The sequence below is a fragment of the Citrus clementina genome, unplaced genomic scaffold, assembly GCF_000493195.1.
Source record: "Citrus clementina cultivar Clemenules unplaced genomic scaffold, Citrus_clementina_v1.0 scaffold_2, whole genome shotgun sequence".
Classification (NCBI taxonomy): domain Eukaryota; kingdom Viridiplantae; phylum Streptophyta; class Magnoliopsida; order Sapindales; family Rutaceae; genus Citrus; species Citrus x clementina.
In genome coordinates this window covers 26,475,776-26,492,877 of record NW_006262688.1, presented here as the reverse complement: position 1 = coordinate 26,492,877, position 17,102 = coordinate 26,475,776, and the positions used below count along the sequence as shown (strand labels likewise).

The 17,102-nt window shown below is 33.3% G+C and overlaps 2 protein-coding genes and 1 pseudogene across 2 annotated transcripts; 1 reads left to right on the top strand and 2 right to left on the bottom strand.

The window, feature by feature from the left end:
* Nucleotides 1–1,311: 1,311 nt before the first annotated feature.
* LOC112101134 lies at nt 1,312–4,688 on the top strand (annotated as a pseudogene).
* A 106-nt stretch (nt 4,689–4,794) lies between these two features.
* On the bottom strand, nt 4,795–9,697 carry LOC18052850. The gene is made up of 3 exons (XM_006448011.2): nt 9,114–9,697; nt 5,062–5,590; nt 4,795–4,878 (listed from the first exon to the last, which is right to left on the bottom strand). Exons 1-3 carry the CDS (start codon nt 9,650–9,652, stop codon nt 4,795–4,797), a joined length of 1,152 nt encoding a protein of 383 aa, XP_006448074.2. The 5' UTR covers nt 9,653–9,697.
* Nucleotides 9,698–13,197: 3,500 nt separating this feature from the next.
* On the bottom strand, nt 13,198–13,806 carry LOC18052848 (mavicyanin). Its single transcript, XM_006448009.2, has one exon. The coding sequence runs from the start codon at nt 13,759–13,761 to the stop codon at nt 13,198–13,200; it is 564 nt and encodes a 187-aa protein (XP_006448072.1). The 5' UTR covers nt 13,762–13,806.
* Between the last annotated feature and the right edge of the window lie 3,296 nt (nt 13,807–17,102).

Here is a 17,102-nt window from a genome sequence, read left to right as displayed (position 1 = left end):
CTAATTAATAAAAAGAAGTGCTAAATTCTACATAAATTATGAGATAAATTATGAGGATGTGAATTTAAAATTTAAATAATATATCAAAAACTAGAGCTCATTTGATTAATTATACTTATTTTATTATTTATTTATTTATTCAAGAATCCAATAAATGAAAGTTCATGAGAGTACAGATTAGAAGAGGATATTTATTCAAAAGTGGATATATTAATTGAAAGAGCATCCAAAACTTTCTTCTCGATGGTAATCAACGTTTTCAATTAATCAGTTTAATTAATATATAAATTCTTCTTCTCTAAGTACTTTATATGTCCTTATGGTCCCATTCGGAATTGAGGTACTCTATCTTTTAAACTACAACGGTTGTAGAAAAAAAACTGTAACTATCAAATAAAAGTTAATAATATGTAGTAAATATAAATTTTAAATAATAATTTTGACAAAATTATTAAAAATATAGTAGATTTTTAATTATACAATTAAAAATCATATCAACTACCTTACAAATTACAATAACTAATGTTTACCAAATACTTTAGTGCTGTAATATTTAAGTTACAGCTGCCCAATCTCAATTTCAAACGCACCATATGTCTTATTGTACCCCACATTTAACATATAAACTTTTCACGCATATGTTAATCAGTTTTATTTATATGTAAACTTTCCGCGCACTTAATAGAACAAAGATATAATATAGCTACGAGAATTATGTATCTTCTGTCTGCGGGGAATTTGTCTATTAACTTTGATATAATTCAAAGATTTAGAGGAAGAAACAAAGCCTATCTTCCTCCATGCTTGGCCAACAGAAGAATTAGAAATTTTTGTTCACTTTTTATAAGTAATTGATTTAAGAGTTTACCATCTCGTTGCGATGAATATAAAGAAAGCTAATACAAGAAAAAGGTAACTTAGTGTAAATTCTGCCTAGTATGCGAAACCAATGACAAAAATTAGATTAGGCTGTTGCGAATTGCAGAGCAGGCCAAACCGGCGGAAGCGGAAGCCCATTCAAATAAATATTCAAGCGGTGATAATGAAATAGAGGGAACGGTGTTTGTACGGTTGTATCAATCGACAAGGGGGTAAGATACTTTTAGGCTGAATATTCTCTTGACGTCGTGTTCAATCGTGGCTCTTACGTAAATTGATGGTATGGGGAGGCTAGAACTTGAAGAAGAAAATTCCAAATCGACACCGTCACCGTGACTCAGCGGTAGCGCGCATTGACCTAATCTCAGGGATTTGGATTTTGAAATTAAAATTAATATATCGTGTTCGTGTTGGACTGATTTGCAAGCGAAAATGGAAGAGGAGGGAGGGAAGGTGAGGGCCTTGACAGACAAGGCGACACGGAACGAGAGGTGGACCCACGTCTTCTCAAGGCCATTAAATCGGTGGTTCGATATTCGGATTCGGAGCTCCGACTCGCCGCTCAAACCCTCATGGACCTTATGAAACGTGACCATTCTTGTTGAGAAAATGGATCAGTTACTGAGTTTAAGTATCGGATTCAGAAGAAGTTTAAGTATCTGTTGCATCTATTTTACGATTAAAGGCTTTTGAATTATTGGAGAAATGGAATGCTTCTTTTGGGGTTCACTACAGACAAATTAGATTAGGCTTTGACTACCTTAAAAATACTCTCAGGCTCCAGTTTCCTAATTTACAAGCAAATGCAGCTCGGATTCAGCAGGAGAGACGGGAAAGAGAGATGAAGACGAAAGAGATTTTACGAAGCAAGTTTTAAATGCTGAGGCAGAATCTTTCTTCGATAAGGAAGAAATAAAGTCGACAATAGATGAGATTGGAGAGCGTTTAGACATCATTTGTGCCAAGGAAGAAATTATGCTGCTTGATCCCTTGGATGATGAAGAGTTTGAGGAGTTCCGTTCTTCTGAATTGAGGCAGGTTCGCCTTGATTCATTGAAAGAAGGGGAAAAGATTCACGAGGATGAACATAATAAAGTAGTTTTTGATGCACTGAGGGAGTTGTACAACTTCTAGTAACAAAGCATTTGGTTTTGGTCCAAGAATGGATTTTTGTTCTTATTAGGGTGGAAGTGTCAGACAATAGGTCTAGAGATAAAATGTTGAAGGAGTTCATTGATATTCAAAATCGCCTCCAATTGGTGAAGAAGAAATGTGAAGACTCTGGCTGTGTTCTTATAAACAATGTGAAACCTCTCATAGAAGATGAATTAGAGGAAGATTTTTGGGAAGAGGGTAAGATTGGGTCTAGTGAGAGTGGGAGTTTGAATGCATCTTGTAAGCACAATAGTAATTTGTCCATGGTATTGGCCTCCAGTGAGGTCATAGATAAGGCTTCCAAAGGCCGCAATAAGAAGTCTTATGGGATTGAGTCTCTGGATAATGAAGGTGGTAAAATTGATTCAATATTGCTCAGAAGTAAGCTTCTAGCAGAAGCTCCAGTGATTGAATGTGGTTCTTTCTCACATAATTTGAAAATGGATGTTTTGGTTAATCAAAGGAGCATGGAGTTCGACAATCACTGGGGTAGGGTAGACTATGAGGCAGTTATTCCAGCGGAGAAGATAACAGAATTGTGTTGGGATTATGTGCTCTTTTAAAGCATATTAATTTATTTTCTAATTAATAAAATATTTGAGATATTTTTCAATTACATAAATATATTGAATAAGGTCAGTTTAATCATATTATATGTATTTATGTGATCATTATATAGATTCACAAAAGACATAAATACAAGTTATCTTATGATTAAATAAATTAAGTTTGCAGTTGATAAATAGAGTTGGACGCTCTATTTATGTTTAGACTGTAGTAAATTCATTGAATGATTTGTCTTAATTATGTATGAATTTACTAATGTAGTTTGACTACATTGAACTAGATCACATATGAGATTTAATTAACCTTGAAATGACTGTCAGACTTATTAAATCTCATAGGCATTGATTTTACTGTAATCTTAATTTTGAGTTAGTTATAATTTTATTATTTTAATTGTTATTCCATTTGAGTTACCAATGAGCACGACACACACTTGTAGTCAATATTACATGGTATCTTGGTGGGAGCAATTATGAATATTGGAGTTATAGATTAACAATACAGAATTTGTACAACACATCTCTTGATGGGTTTTCGGCACTTGATCATAGAATTCTCTTGTCAGAATGAGTCAACATATTTAGTATGTTGAAAATGATCATTAGAGAAAACCAGTAAGTATCTAGGAATAAGATGTAATTAAATCAATTGGACAATTGAGATATCTCTTTAATTAACGATGTGGTACAAAGGATTATGTAGTAAAGAAATTAATGTTGCTTGGGACAAATTATTATTCGAGCATACAATTATGGAAGTCAGTTCCAATCTTTTAGTGGAGTAGATTTGGAATTAAATAATTGGGCTAGTTTAATTACAAGCCTAATTATTATAGCCACTATTGTATGTTCCCAAATAATTCTCGGGTTAGCTCATTTAATTGACTGCACCACTACTGGATTAATAAGCAAGATAACCAGCTATTTGAGTCAAAAGCCTAAATATATCATTTAGTGGGAAACTCTATTTAATATGCTTGTGTGTAAGGGGTCTTATGTTATTTTACAAGGTGGGCCCCCCTATAGAAAAAGCAAGTAACGCGACTTTTGATTTTTATTATTTGGAGGCTAAGGTTTTCATTAAAAAGAGATATAAAAAAACTTATTTTCTCTGAAGAAAATAGAGGAGAGCCGCAATATACACATCAAATAAAAAGATTTTTCTCTCTAATTTTGAGAGAAAAATTTTCTCGTGCTAGTTGTTTTAGTGGTGATAAAGGCGGCCACACGTCAAGTGCAGATAAAACTTGAGTCATAGCCTGTAAGATTATTTGGTGACGGATTGTGATCTAACAGGAGTGGTGGTGATGAATCGTGATCTGGGAGCCTAAATCACTTCAGCGGAAAAAGCAAAGATTGTTCATCTTCTTAGATTTTCAAGGTACGATTTCTAAATTACAAATTCTTATATATTGTATGAGAACGATTCTAAAAGTTTTTATAAAAATTCAAAAACTGATTTTTCTCCAACAAATTGAACCTTAGGGCAACTCTTTACAAAGAAGAGCAAGTAGAAATCCAACCATGGTGTGCTCCTTTGAAGAAATGAGGCCTTTGTCAGAGAAGGGATTTAGAAGTCTGCCCATTTCATGAACCCATAATTCCCTGAGATGATGAAGGAAATCCTATCAATCAGAGCACATCATCGATAGAAAAGAGCTCTTTAAGGGATGAGACTTAACAGATTTGGGGTCTGATTTAGGTGAGCAATTAGCAAAACAAGCTATAAAGAATGTAAGGGAGAGAGATAAAGAGGAAGCAAGGAAGAGGAAAATTGATAAACAGTTGCTGAATCGAGCAAAACTTGCAAAAGTACGGGAACACAATGAAGCAGTTTTACGGGATGCTGCGTTGGCTTCAACTTCAAGATCTGCAGCTGCTGGAGACGAGGCAGAAGATACAAATGGGAGGAGATCGTCAACAAGAAACAAGAAGCAAACTCTAGCATCCATGCTGCGAAAGAAAGTAACTACAAGAGATAGGTTAACTCAGAGACTTCTGAATACCTGAGCAAGGGATGCAATAATAAGACAGCTGAGAATGGGCGAGGATGAAATTTACAGAAAGTCCTTTCCAAATCAGTGGTAAATATTTTGTAGCAAGGCTCTGGGATTATTGTCTGCACTCAGCACTGTGTTGATGAATAAACAGTTTCATTTGTATAAAGGGAGACAAGAACCATTACATGTTGATCTCACAACAGATTGTGTGATTTTGAAGAGCATTGCTGTTGTGTTATCCAAGAAGTTGGAAATCTTTTTGATGCTGTTAGGCTTCCCTAGATATAGAATGAATAAGGAGCTTGCTTGTTAGCAAATTTTGTAAAATACACGGTTGCTAGTTATTCTTTAAATGTTGTCACAGGTCTCGTTTATTGGGCATAAATAAAGATTTCAAAAACCACGGCTTTACACTAAAAATCTTATAAAAAAAATAAAAATAAAAATAAAACAGGCCAAACCGAAAGGGCTTGGAGAGAAGAAGCACTGCCCTGATATGGATTCGGCAAAGGTGCCGGTGACAAAGGTGCTGGTGAATATGCTGAGCCTGATGACGATGGCGATGAACTATAATTAGGAGCCGATAATGGACTTGCACTTGGGCGCAGACACGCTGGAGTAACCATGATGTCAAGTGTCTGTCCTGCTTCACAGTGTCCCAGAACGCCGCACAAGAAATAGTAGTGGCCTGGCCTTTTGAGAGTAATAGAGTCAGAGCCACTGGTGAAGGTTGCTATCGGGGAGGCTCCGTTGCAAGATTGAAAATCTTGGAAGGTCACTTGCTTCACGTTATGAAACTGGTTGTTGTACTCGAATACGATTGTGTCTCCAACATGGAAGTTCTTGGAAGAAGCCCATTGGTTGTAATCGATGTTGCCCAATGTAGTCCATCCAGCGGAGTCACCAACTTTGTGAACAGCACCAAGAGACACGCCAACAAGTGTTGCCATCAGCAAGAAAGCTAGTATTTTCTTCGTAAGAGCCATCAGTGTTCAATCAAATGTCCGAAAGAGAAGGAAAAATTAGCTGAGTAAAAGCAAGAAATCCAAGAGAGAAGAGCAAGATGATCTGTGAATCAATGTAAAAGCAAGAAAACTAAGAGAGAAGAGCCAGATGATCAGTGAATCAACGTATGGCAAAAGACACAGTGTATGGCCTTATTTATAAGAATTTTTTTTACCCCAAAATCCTGGACTGAAAAGGCTTCCTATGAGGTTTCGGATTTCGTTTAATTAATGAAGCTACGATGTTTCCATACTTGTAAAGGATTATTATTTAGGAAGCTGCGATGTTTCTTTTTTTCCTTAAAGCTGTCGGATTCGTAGGATGTCAAGCTTTTGCCTTACTATTAGGAAGTGAAAAACTTTCATTACTTGGTTACGTTTTTAGTTTCTTAACATATCAATCATTCTTGTTTTGTTAACCCATATTAGTTTTCAAATCCGTTGATATTAATTGAAGCCCTTGAAAATGGTTAACTGTTTTTCTAAAACTCAAAATTAAACCTAAAAGTATGAAATAAATTGAATGAATTCAGCACTAGAATGACTACACCGCAATTTTGATCATGATGCACAAAACCCAAAACGAACCATAGTAAGAATATGTTTGGAATTGCAATGGATTCTCTAATAATCTGCTCCCTAATTATGTTTAAATTAACAAATATAATTTACTTGAGTTGTTTTGGACCTATTACACATACAATTATCAAATATATTTTCAGGATAGATTCTCAAATAATTGTTTTTTGTGAATCCATGGCTTAATCATGCACTAATAAGTAGGATGGTTTAGTTATAAAATGAATATGTGTCACGTTTATGTTTACTGATCAGGCTCAAGATGGGTCTCACAAGAGTTCAGATTTATTAAATAGTTTGACCTAGACCCATTAATATCCAAATTATAGGCTCAATATTAATATAGTTTTAATGATTAAAATTTTTACTATTTGTTTTTAGATCAGTTTAATAATAATGATGATTTTCCTCTTTAGTATTATAATCTATAATTTTGCTTTTATTTTCAAATTAGTAAATTTTTTTAAATTAATTATATTGATTAAAATTTTAAATCAACGAATTCATGATGGGATTAAGATTGGATGTCTGTTTATTTTACATGGGTTTACTAGCGGTAGAACTAGAATTTTGGTTCAATAGGGACCCACATGATGAATCTACAAAGTTTATGTTGGCCTAAAGTAAAAATATTTAATATAAATAGGACAAAACAAATTTTTGAAAGAAATGAACTAAATTTTAATTAAAACTAATATCTTTCAACATATTAATATCTAATCATTATTATATAATTAAGTAGCTGCTTCTCCCCCCCTTCCCCCCCCCCCAAACCAAAAAAAAAAAGGTAGGAACTGATAATGGATATAAATTTAAAATTAAAATAATCGCTTATAGAGATCTAAAGAGAAAAATATTAAGAAAAACACGCACACGTTAATAGTAATGTAAATTGACAATACAAAGTTTGTATTTCAACTTTGTTTGAGTAATTTTACACAAAATTAGTCATTATAATATAAATTTATAATTAAAATTCCAATTCATTTATATAGTGACAATTTTTATTTATTTGATTGGAAGATTTTGTTCTGGACAATAAAAAAGAAAAAAGGGCAACTCCAAAAAAAGAAAAAAATTCTTAAGTGTGTTCTATGTGGCTCATCAAATGGATAATTCATTATTCCTTGAGCATTAGGTGATATAATTAGTAAATTACCAAAATGAGATCTGTATTGCCGAGCAATAGAAGATCAGTGAAGCTAATTGTAATAATTGAAGAACTAGAAAGCAAAGCACCTTCAACCACCGCCCAAGATCCTCAAAGAAGATCTGATTGAAGCTTGAACAAGATAGAGTGATTACACAATATGATGATTTACAGAAACGATCAAGAACAAAAATGAATCATAGAATTCTAAAAACAAAGAACAAAAGATGTTATGTGGTTCAACTAATTCACATTAGCTTATATTCACGGGAAGAACAGATTGAGCAGCTTTATTAATGATTCTCAAGGATCAGTTATGGAGATTTCAAAGCTTTTTGCATAGAACAAGAACCCCCAATTTCCTTTAGCATTCTCTTTCTACAATGCTCACAATATACCTAAAAATTTTCTACCACAACCAGTTGTGATAACAACTTATAACAAACGTCCTAGATGAAAACCCAGAAATGCATGTGAAAGACGTGCTTTAATAGTTTATTAATAGTCTTCTTAAGCTTTCATTAAGCACGTGCATATCGCCTTCTTCATTAAACAAAACTACATTACTTCAAGTCATTTGAATGTGCATTACGGCTGGCAATTTCGGATTCAGATGAATCCGATCGAATTTCAAATAATTCGAATTTTAAACCTGATCCAAAAAAGTTCAGATCGGATTTGGATTGGATGAATATTTCAGATTGGTTCGGATTTGAATCTATTTGAATTGAATTCGGATTTGGGATCTTTTTGACAATTTTAAAATCATGAAATCAATAGTTAATGAAAACACAAAACGCAAGTAAAAGTGTAAAAACATCAAAAAAAGATGCGGCTGAGTAATATAAACTACACAATTAAGGCAAATCGTGAAAGGAATGTCAGCTGCTCGTCTCAAAATCGTAATCAATGGTGTGCATGAGTCTTCTGGAACTTTGATGGCGTGCAGCATGCAATTGGCCAGTTGGACGGCGATGACGATGAAGATGCGGCTAGGACTGACTGGTTGTGTCTTCGTGGCGTCATGCATTTGGGGGAGCTTAAATGTCATGGCGGCTACGTTGATCAAGATGCAACTGAGTTCATTTGGTTTGTGTAGTCGGCGGCGTGGGTCGCCGTGTGGGTCAAGTCATGGTCTGGTCATCGGCGGCATGCGTTTGGTTTATGGTTTCTCTGGTTTGTGCGTTTGGTTGGTGTTTGTGTACTTGGTTTGTGGCTGCTGGCTGCTACTAGTTTACTGCAGTTGTGAATCCGATCGGATTATTCGAATCGATCTGGATTTGATCTGATCCGAATCAAATCCGATCGGATGACACAAGTTATATCCGATCGGATTTGAAGCCAAATTTGAATCCGATCCAATGCACAGCCCTAATGTGCATAGTTCCCACACCTCAAAACGCCATATCTCATGTCGTTTAGCTTAAATGAATTCAGCTTCAAAACGCAAACACATGATGCCGCATCACTCATTTCTGATTTGGCTCACCAGTTTCACAACACCAATAATAATGGCCAACAAAAGAATTGAAGTTACATAATAAATTTACTCGTTTCATAATAATTGATTTAAAGCTAGCAGCTAATTGCAAGGTTTAGAAGGAAAGCTAACAAAAGAGTTAAAAATTATTAAATTTACTCACTTTTTATAATTAATTGACTTAAAACTTAAAAGTTACCATCTCATTATAAGGATAGAAAGAAAGCTAATACAAGACCTAATAAAATGAAAAGGTAAATTAGTGTAAATTCTGCCTAGAATGCGAAACCAATGACAAACAATCCAAGGCTGATCAAAGCAGGCCAAATTGAAATGGCTTGGAGAGAAAAAGCATTGCTCTGATATGGGTTCGGCAAAGTTGCCGATGAAGATGCTGAGCCCGATGACGATGACGATGAACTATAATTAGGAGCCGATAATGGACTTGCACTTGGGCGCAGACACGCTGGAGTAACCATGATGTCAAGTGTCTGTCCTGCTTCACAGTGTCCCGGAACGCCGCACAAGAAATAGTAGTGGCCTGGCCTTTTGAGAGTAATAGAGTCAGAGCCACTGGTGAAGATTGCTATCGGGGAGGCTCCGTTGCAAGATTGAAAATCTTGGAAGGTCACTTGCTTCACGTTATGAAACTGGTTGTTGTACTCGAATACGATTGTGTCTCCAACATGGAAGTTCTTGGAAGAAGCCCATTGGTTGTAATCGATGTTGCCCAATGTAGTCCATCCAGCGGAGTCACCAACTTTGTGAACAGCACCAAGAGACACGCCAACAAGCGTTGCCATCAGCAAGAAAGCTAGTATTTTCTTCGTAAGAGCCATCAGTGTTCAATCAAATGTCCGAAAGAGAAGGAAAAATTAGCTGAGTAAAAGCAAGAAATCTAAGATAGAAGAGCAAGATGATCTGTGAATCAATGTAAAAGCAAGAAAACTAAGAGAGAAGAGCCAGATGATCAGTGAATCAATGTATGGCAAAAGACAGTGTATGGCCTTATTTATAAGAATTTTTTTTACTCCAAAATCCTGGACTGAAAAGGCTTCCTATGCGGTTTCGGATTTCGTGTAATTAATGAAGCTACGGTGTTTCCATACTTGTAAAGGATTATTATTTAGGAAGCTGCGAAGTTTCCTGTTTCCTTAAAGCTGTCGGATTCGTGGGATGTCAAGCTTTTGCCTTACTATTACGAAGTGAAAAACTTCCATTATTTGGTTACGTTTTTAGTTTTCTTAACATATCAATCATTCTTATTTTGTTAACCCATCTTGGTTTCAAATCCGTTAGTTTTTCCATTGAGAAATTAATATGATTGATATTACTTGAAGCCCTTTAAAATGGTTTGTTGTTTTTCTAAAACTCAGAATTAAACCTAAAAATATAAAATAAATTAAATAAATTTAGCACTAGGAACGACTACAATGCAGTTTTGATCATGCCACACAAAACCCAAAACCAACCACAGTAAGAGTATGTTTTCAATTTGCAATGGATTCTCCAATAATCTACTCCCTAATTATGTTTAAATTATTAAATATAATTTACTTGAGTTGTTTTGGACCTATTACATGGAGAATTATCAAATATAATTTGAGAGTTTGATTCTCAAATAATTATTTTTTTTGTGAATCCGCCACTGAAACATGAGCTAATAAAAAATACAGTTTAGCAATAAAATGAATACATGACATGTTTACGTTTACGTTACATGATCTAGCCCCAAGATGAGTTTCGGAAGAGTTTGAATTTATAAAATAGTTTGAGCTAGACCCATTAATATCCCAATGAATTATATGCTCGATATTAATATATTTTTAATCATTAAAATTTTTACTAGTTAATTTTAGATAAGTTTAACAATGACGAAGATTTTCTCTTTAGTATTCTAACCTATAATTTTGCTTTTATTTTCATATTAGTAAATTTTCTAAATTGATTATATTGATTAAAATTTTAAATCAACGAATTCATGATGGGATTAAGATTAGATGTCTATTTATTTTTTAAGGGTTTACTAGTGGTAGAACTAGAATTTTGGTTCAATAGGGATCCAAATGATGAATCTACAAAGTTTATGAGCTCTAAAGTAAAACAATTTAATATAAATAGGCCAAAACAAAATTTTGAAAGAAATGAACTAAATTTCAATTAGAACTCGTATCTTTCTACGTATTGGCTCTTTGTTGGATACCCAGGTATAAAGTTTCAAAATTTATCTAATAGCGAGTATCTAAAATTGAAAGATGAGATTTTTATATGAAAACGGAAGAAAATAATCAAACCCAAGTCCCCAAATCCAGAAACTCAAAGAATTCAGATGAAATTTTCGCTTAATTTGACCAAAAACAAGGGCCAAATACCAAACAATGAATTAACAGAGAGCCAAAATCAAGTTTTTTGGAGGAAACAAAGAAAATGAGATGAATAAAGGTCTTCCACTTCTGGCTGTCAGCTTTGATTTATACAGAGAAGAATCAGAAGAATAGAGCGAGCTACACGCAACAAACTTTCATATGGTAATAATAAATACAAACACAAATAAATATAACAATAATGATATGGGCAAGCTGATTCATGAATCTTGATTCTTTGACTATCTTTATTTTTTATAATTTTAACATTCAAAAAAAAGACAACAAGAGAAAAATATTAAGAAGATCATTAAAATCATTACTTATAGGGATCAAAAGAGACAAATATTAAAAAAAACACATACACTTAACAATTATGTTAATATATTTGAGTAATTTTACATAACATCAATCGCTACAATATAAATTAAAATTAAAATTCCAAATCATTTATATGGTGCCAACTTTTATTTATTTGATTGGACGATTCTGTGCTACACAAAAAAAAAAAAAAAAAAGAGCCAACTCCAAAGAAAGAAAGAAATGGTTTAAGGAGTTCTATGCGACTCATCTAATGGATAATCCATTATTTCTTTGAGAATTAGGTGACACAATTAGTAAATCATCGAAAAGAGATCTGCATTGTCGAGCAATAGAAGATTAGTAAAGCCAATTGTACTAACTGAAGGGCTAGAAAGCAAAGCACCTTTTGGTACCGCCCAAGATCCTGAATCAAGATCAACAAGATGCTATAAAGAAGATCCGGTTGAAGCTTCAACAATATAGAGTGATACATATGATGATGATTTACAGAAACAATCAAGGAAAAAAATGAATCAAAGAATTGTAAAATTAAAGAAAAAAAGATGGTTACGTGGTTAAACTAATTCACGTTAGCCCTCGTACAAGATGATAGATGAGTTGATTTTTTTTTTCTTTTTTATAAGATAGATGAAGTGAATTGGTTTTATTTTCAAAATATGGTTTTTGTTTCCATTTATGGGTGGGTTCTCTCGTACAGTTTTGTTTAAATGTTGACTTGAAAATATTCCATTTCTTCACCGGTTTGAAGTTCAAAGTTACTTAAATTGAATTAATGGCATTATAGACTTCTTCCTAGAAGTAAGCGGATTATAGTAGGGGAAGTTAGCATTGGGGAAGAGTGTTATGTTTTGAAAGTAGGAGGAAGTGTGTAGCAGTTTCGTTCAGTTTAGGTTAAGTGTTTATCAGCCAATCTAGAGAGGGAATTTTTAATTTTCTCATTTCTATACCTTTTTCTTAATTTTTTTTTTCAATTAGCTTTTGCGTTTAAAACATTATTATTATTTGGAGCGCTTCAAAGATCGTTGGTTTTTTCACTGAAAAACTTATAGGTGAATCAAAATTTTCTAATTAACAAAAAGAAATGCTAAGTTCTACGTAAATTAAGAGGATGTGAATTTAAATTTTAAATAATATATAAAAAATTAGAGCACATTTGATTAATTATACTTATTTTAATATTTATTTATTTATCCAAGAATCCACTGGATGAAATTGTATATACCAATTGACTGAGCATCCAAAACTTTCTTCTCCCTGGTAATCAATATTTTCAATCAATCAGTTTCATTCATACATAAATTCTTCTTCTCTATATAAAAATTTCCAAATTAAGTACTCTTTATGTTTGGCTGTACCCCCACATTTAATATATAAATTTCCCACTCATATATTAATCAGCTTCATATATAAACTTTCCACGCATTTAAGTGAACATAGATACAATATAGGAAAATTCTGTATCTTTTGTTCGCGGGAAATTGTCGATTAACTTTGATTTAATTTAAAAGATTTACTGGAAGAAACAAAATGTATCTCCCGCCTTGTGCTCGGCCAACAAAAGAATTAGAAATTATTGATTTTGCTCACTTTTTATAATTAATTGATTTAAGAGTTACCACGTCGGTGCGATGAATATAAAGAAAGCTAATACAAGACCTAATTAAAGAGAAAAAAAGGTAAATTAGTTGAAATTCTGCCTAGTATGCGAAACCAATGACAAAAATTGCAAGGCTGATCAAAGCAGGCCAAACCGAAAGGACTTGGAGAGAAGAAGCATTGCTCTGATATGGGTTCGGCAAAGGTGCCGGTAAAGATGCTGAGCCCGATGACGATGGCGATGAACTATAATTAGGAGCTGATAATGGACTTGCACTTGGGCGCAGAGAAGCTGGAGTAACCATGATGTCAAGTGTCTGTCCTGCTTCACAGTGTCCCGGAACACCGCACAAGAAATAGTAGTGGCCTGGCCTTTTGAGGGTGATAGAGTCAGAGCCACTGGTGAAGGTCGCTATGGGGGAGGCTCCGTTGCAAGATTGAAAATCTTGGAAGGTCACTTGCTTTACGTTATGAAACTGGTTGTTGTACTCGAATACGATTGTGTCTCCAACATGGAAGTTCTTGGAAGAAGCCCATTGGTTGTAATCGATGTTGCCCAATGTAGTCCATCCAGCGGAGTCACCAACTTTGTGAACAGCACCAAGAGACACGCCAACAAGTGTTGCCATCAGCAAGAAAGCTAGTATTGTCTTCGTAAGAGCCATCAGTGTTCAATCAAATGTCCGAAAGAGAAGGAAAAATTAGCTGAGTAAAAGCAAGAAATCTAAGAGAGATGAGCCAAGATGATCAGTAAATCAATGTAAAAGCAAGAAATCTAAGCAAGAAAAGCCAGATGATCAGTGAATCAATGTGTATGGCAAAAGACAGTGCATGGCCTTATTTATAAGAATTTTTTTTACTCCAAAATCCTGGACTGAAAAGGTTTCCTATGAGGTTTAGGATTTCGTTTAACTAATGAATCTACGATGTTTCCATACTTGTAAAGGATTATTATTTAAGGAAGATGCGATGTTTCCTTTTTCCTTAAAGCTATCGGATTCGGGGGATGTCAAGCTTTTGCCTTACTATTAGGAAGTGAAAAACTTTCATTACTTGGTTACGTTTTTAGTTTTCTTAACATATCAATCGTTCTTGATTTCTTAACCCATATTGATTTTCAAATCCGTTAGTTTTTCGATTAAGAAATTAACATGATTGATATTATTTGAAGCCCTTTAAAATGGTTAACTGGTTTTCCAAAAACTCAAAATTAAACATAAAAGTATGAAATAAATTATTTAATTTAGCACTAGGAATGACTACAACGCAGTTTTAATCGTGACGCACAAAACCCAAGACGAACCATAGTAAGAGTATGTTTGGAATTGCAATGGATTCTCTAATAATCTACTCCCTAATTATGTTTTAATTAGCAAATATAATTTATTTGAGTTGTTTTGGACCTATTACACTGAGAATGTCAAATATAATTAAAGAATAGATTCTCAAATAATTATTTTTTTGTAAATTCACTATTTAAACATTCACTAATAAGTAGGACGACAATTTAGTTGTAAAATGAATAGGTGGCACATTTTCGTTGCTCAAGGTGGGTCTCAGAAGAGTTCAGATTTATTAAATAGTTTGACCTAAACCCATTAATATCCAAATTATATGCTCGATATTAGTATGATTTTAATGATTAAAATTTTTACCAGTTGATTTTAGATCAATTTAATAACAATGAAGATTTTCCTCTTTAGTATATTAACCTATAATTTTTTTTTGCATTAGTAAATTTCTTTAAAATAATTATATTGATTAAAATTTTAAATAAACGAATTCATGATGGGGTTAAGATTGGATGTCTATTTATTCTATATGGGTTTACTAGCAGTAGAACTAGAATTTTGGTTCGATAGGGACCCAAATGATGAATCTACAAACTTTATGTGGCCCAAAGTAAAAATATTTAATATAAATAGGACAAAAAAATATTTTCAAAGAAATGAACTAAATTTCAATTAAAACTAATATCGTTCTACATATTAATATCTAATCATTAATATATGTAATTAAGTAGCTACTTCCCAAAAAGGAGAAAAAGGTAGGAGTTGATAATGGATATAAATTGATAATTAAAATAATTACTTATAGGGATCAAAGGAGAGAAATATTAATAAAAACACATATATTTTAATAGTTATGTTAACTGATAATACAAAGTTTGTATTTCAACTTTATTTGAGTAATTTTACATAACATCGTTCATTATAATATAAATTTATAATTAAAATTCCAAATCATTTATATAGTGCCAATTTTTATTTATTTGATTGGACGATTTTGTGCTAGACAATAAAAAAGAAAAAAAGGCCAACTCCAAAGAAAGAAAGAAATTCTTTAGTGTGTTCTATGTGGCTCATCTAATGGATAATCCATTATTCCTTGAGCATTAGGTGATATAATTAGTAAATTACCAAAATGAGATCTGTATTGCTGAGCAATAAAAGATCAGTGAAGCCAATGTTCTATGTGGCTCATCTAATGGATAATCCATTATTCCTTGAGCATTAGGTGATATAATTAGTAAATTACCAAAATGAGATCTGTATTGCTGAGCAATAAAAGATCAGTGAAGCCAATGGTAATAATTGAAAAGCTAGAAAGCAAATCACCTTGGGCCACCGCCCAAGATCCTCAAAGAAGATCTGATTGAAACTTGAACAAGATAAAGTGATTACACAAGATGATTTATAGAAACAATCAAGAACAAAAATGAATCAAAGAATTGTAAAAACAAAGAACAAAAGATGTTATATGGTTCAACTAATTCACATTAGCTTACATTCACGGAAGGAACAGCATGAACAACTTTATTAATGATTCTCAAGGATCAGTTATGGAGATTTCAAAACTTTTTGTATGGAACAAGAACCCCCAATTTCCTTTAGCATTCTCTCTCTACAATGCTCACAATGTAGCAAAAAAATTTCTATCACAACCAGCTGTGATAACAACTTATAATAAGCCTAGATGAAACCCCAAAAATGCATGTGAAAGACGTGCTTTAATAGTTTCTTAACAATCTTCTTAAGCTTTCATTAAGTACGTGCATATCGTGTGCTTCATTAAACAAAACTACATTACTTCAAGTCGTTTGAATGTGCATTACGGCTAGGCAATTTTAGATTCGGATGAGTCCGATCAAATTTCAGAATATTTGGATGGGAAAAAAGTCCATCTGATTTTAATCCAAATTTTAAATCCATTCCGATCCGATTTCACATAGTTTGGATCGAATTCGGATTGGATAAATATTTCGTATTGGTTCTGATTTGAATAAGTTCGGATTGAATTAGGATTGGAACCTTTTTGACAATTTTTACGAAAAATTCATGAAATCTATAACTAATGAAAACACAAAACACAAGTAAAAGTGTAAAACCAAAAATAAAAAAAAAAAGCGGCTGAGTAATATAAACTGTTAGGAAATTGATGGGTGTAGTGTTGTGCAAATTTTATTGAACTCGCAAGCGCACAAATCTATTGTAGAATAGACTAATGGTGACGAGTGTCGATTCCACGAGGAGGTGGATTTTAATTGTGTGTAGAATTAATTTTGTAAATTGGTGGTTGGATTTGTGGTGAAAATGATTTGGATTATCCTAAAATTAGAATTGAAATGGCGAGAATAAATTCTAAAATTGGAATTGAAATGGTGAGAATAAATTCTAAAATTAGAATTGAAATGGCGAGAATAAATTGAAGAGAAATTTATTGAGATGACGTACTTGGGTATCTGGATCCGTATCAACATGCATCATAGGCTAAATAATCATTATTAATGCCAATTAAATCATGAGGGGGGAATCTACACCTCATGAACCACGCTCTAATCAATATGGTGCTAAGGGCTTATCGTGCCAAATAATAATAACCTTGTACTAGGGGGCCGGTGAAACCAAGGCGGTACTAGACAAGATTAGTATTATTTATCGACGAGAAGTCAAAACATCCACAAAAATTAGAGGGGAAGAGAAAATAAATTTACCAAATAAAGCCC

Coding starts and splice junctions, on each gene's coding strand:
- LOC18052850 (XM_006448011.2), bottom strand. CDS start 9,652: ATGGCTCTTACGAAGAAAATACTAGCTTTCTTGCTGATGGCAACGCTT. Junction 5,591..9,113: donor GCTTTGATCAGCCTTGGATT/GTTTGTCATTGG, acceptor ATTTGATTGAAC/ACTGATGGCTCTTACGAAGA. Junction 4,879..5,061: donor CTTCTCTCCAAGCCCTTTCG/GTTTGGCCTGTT, acceptor TTCTATATCTAG/GGAAGCCTAACAGCATCAAA.
- LOC18052848 (XM_006448009.2), bottom strand. CDS start 13,761: ATGGCTCTTACGAAGACAATACTAGCTTTCTTGCTGATGGCAACACTT.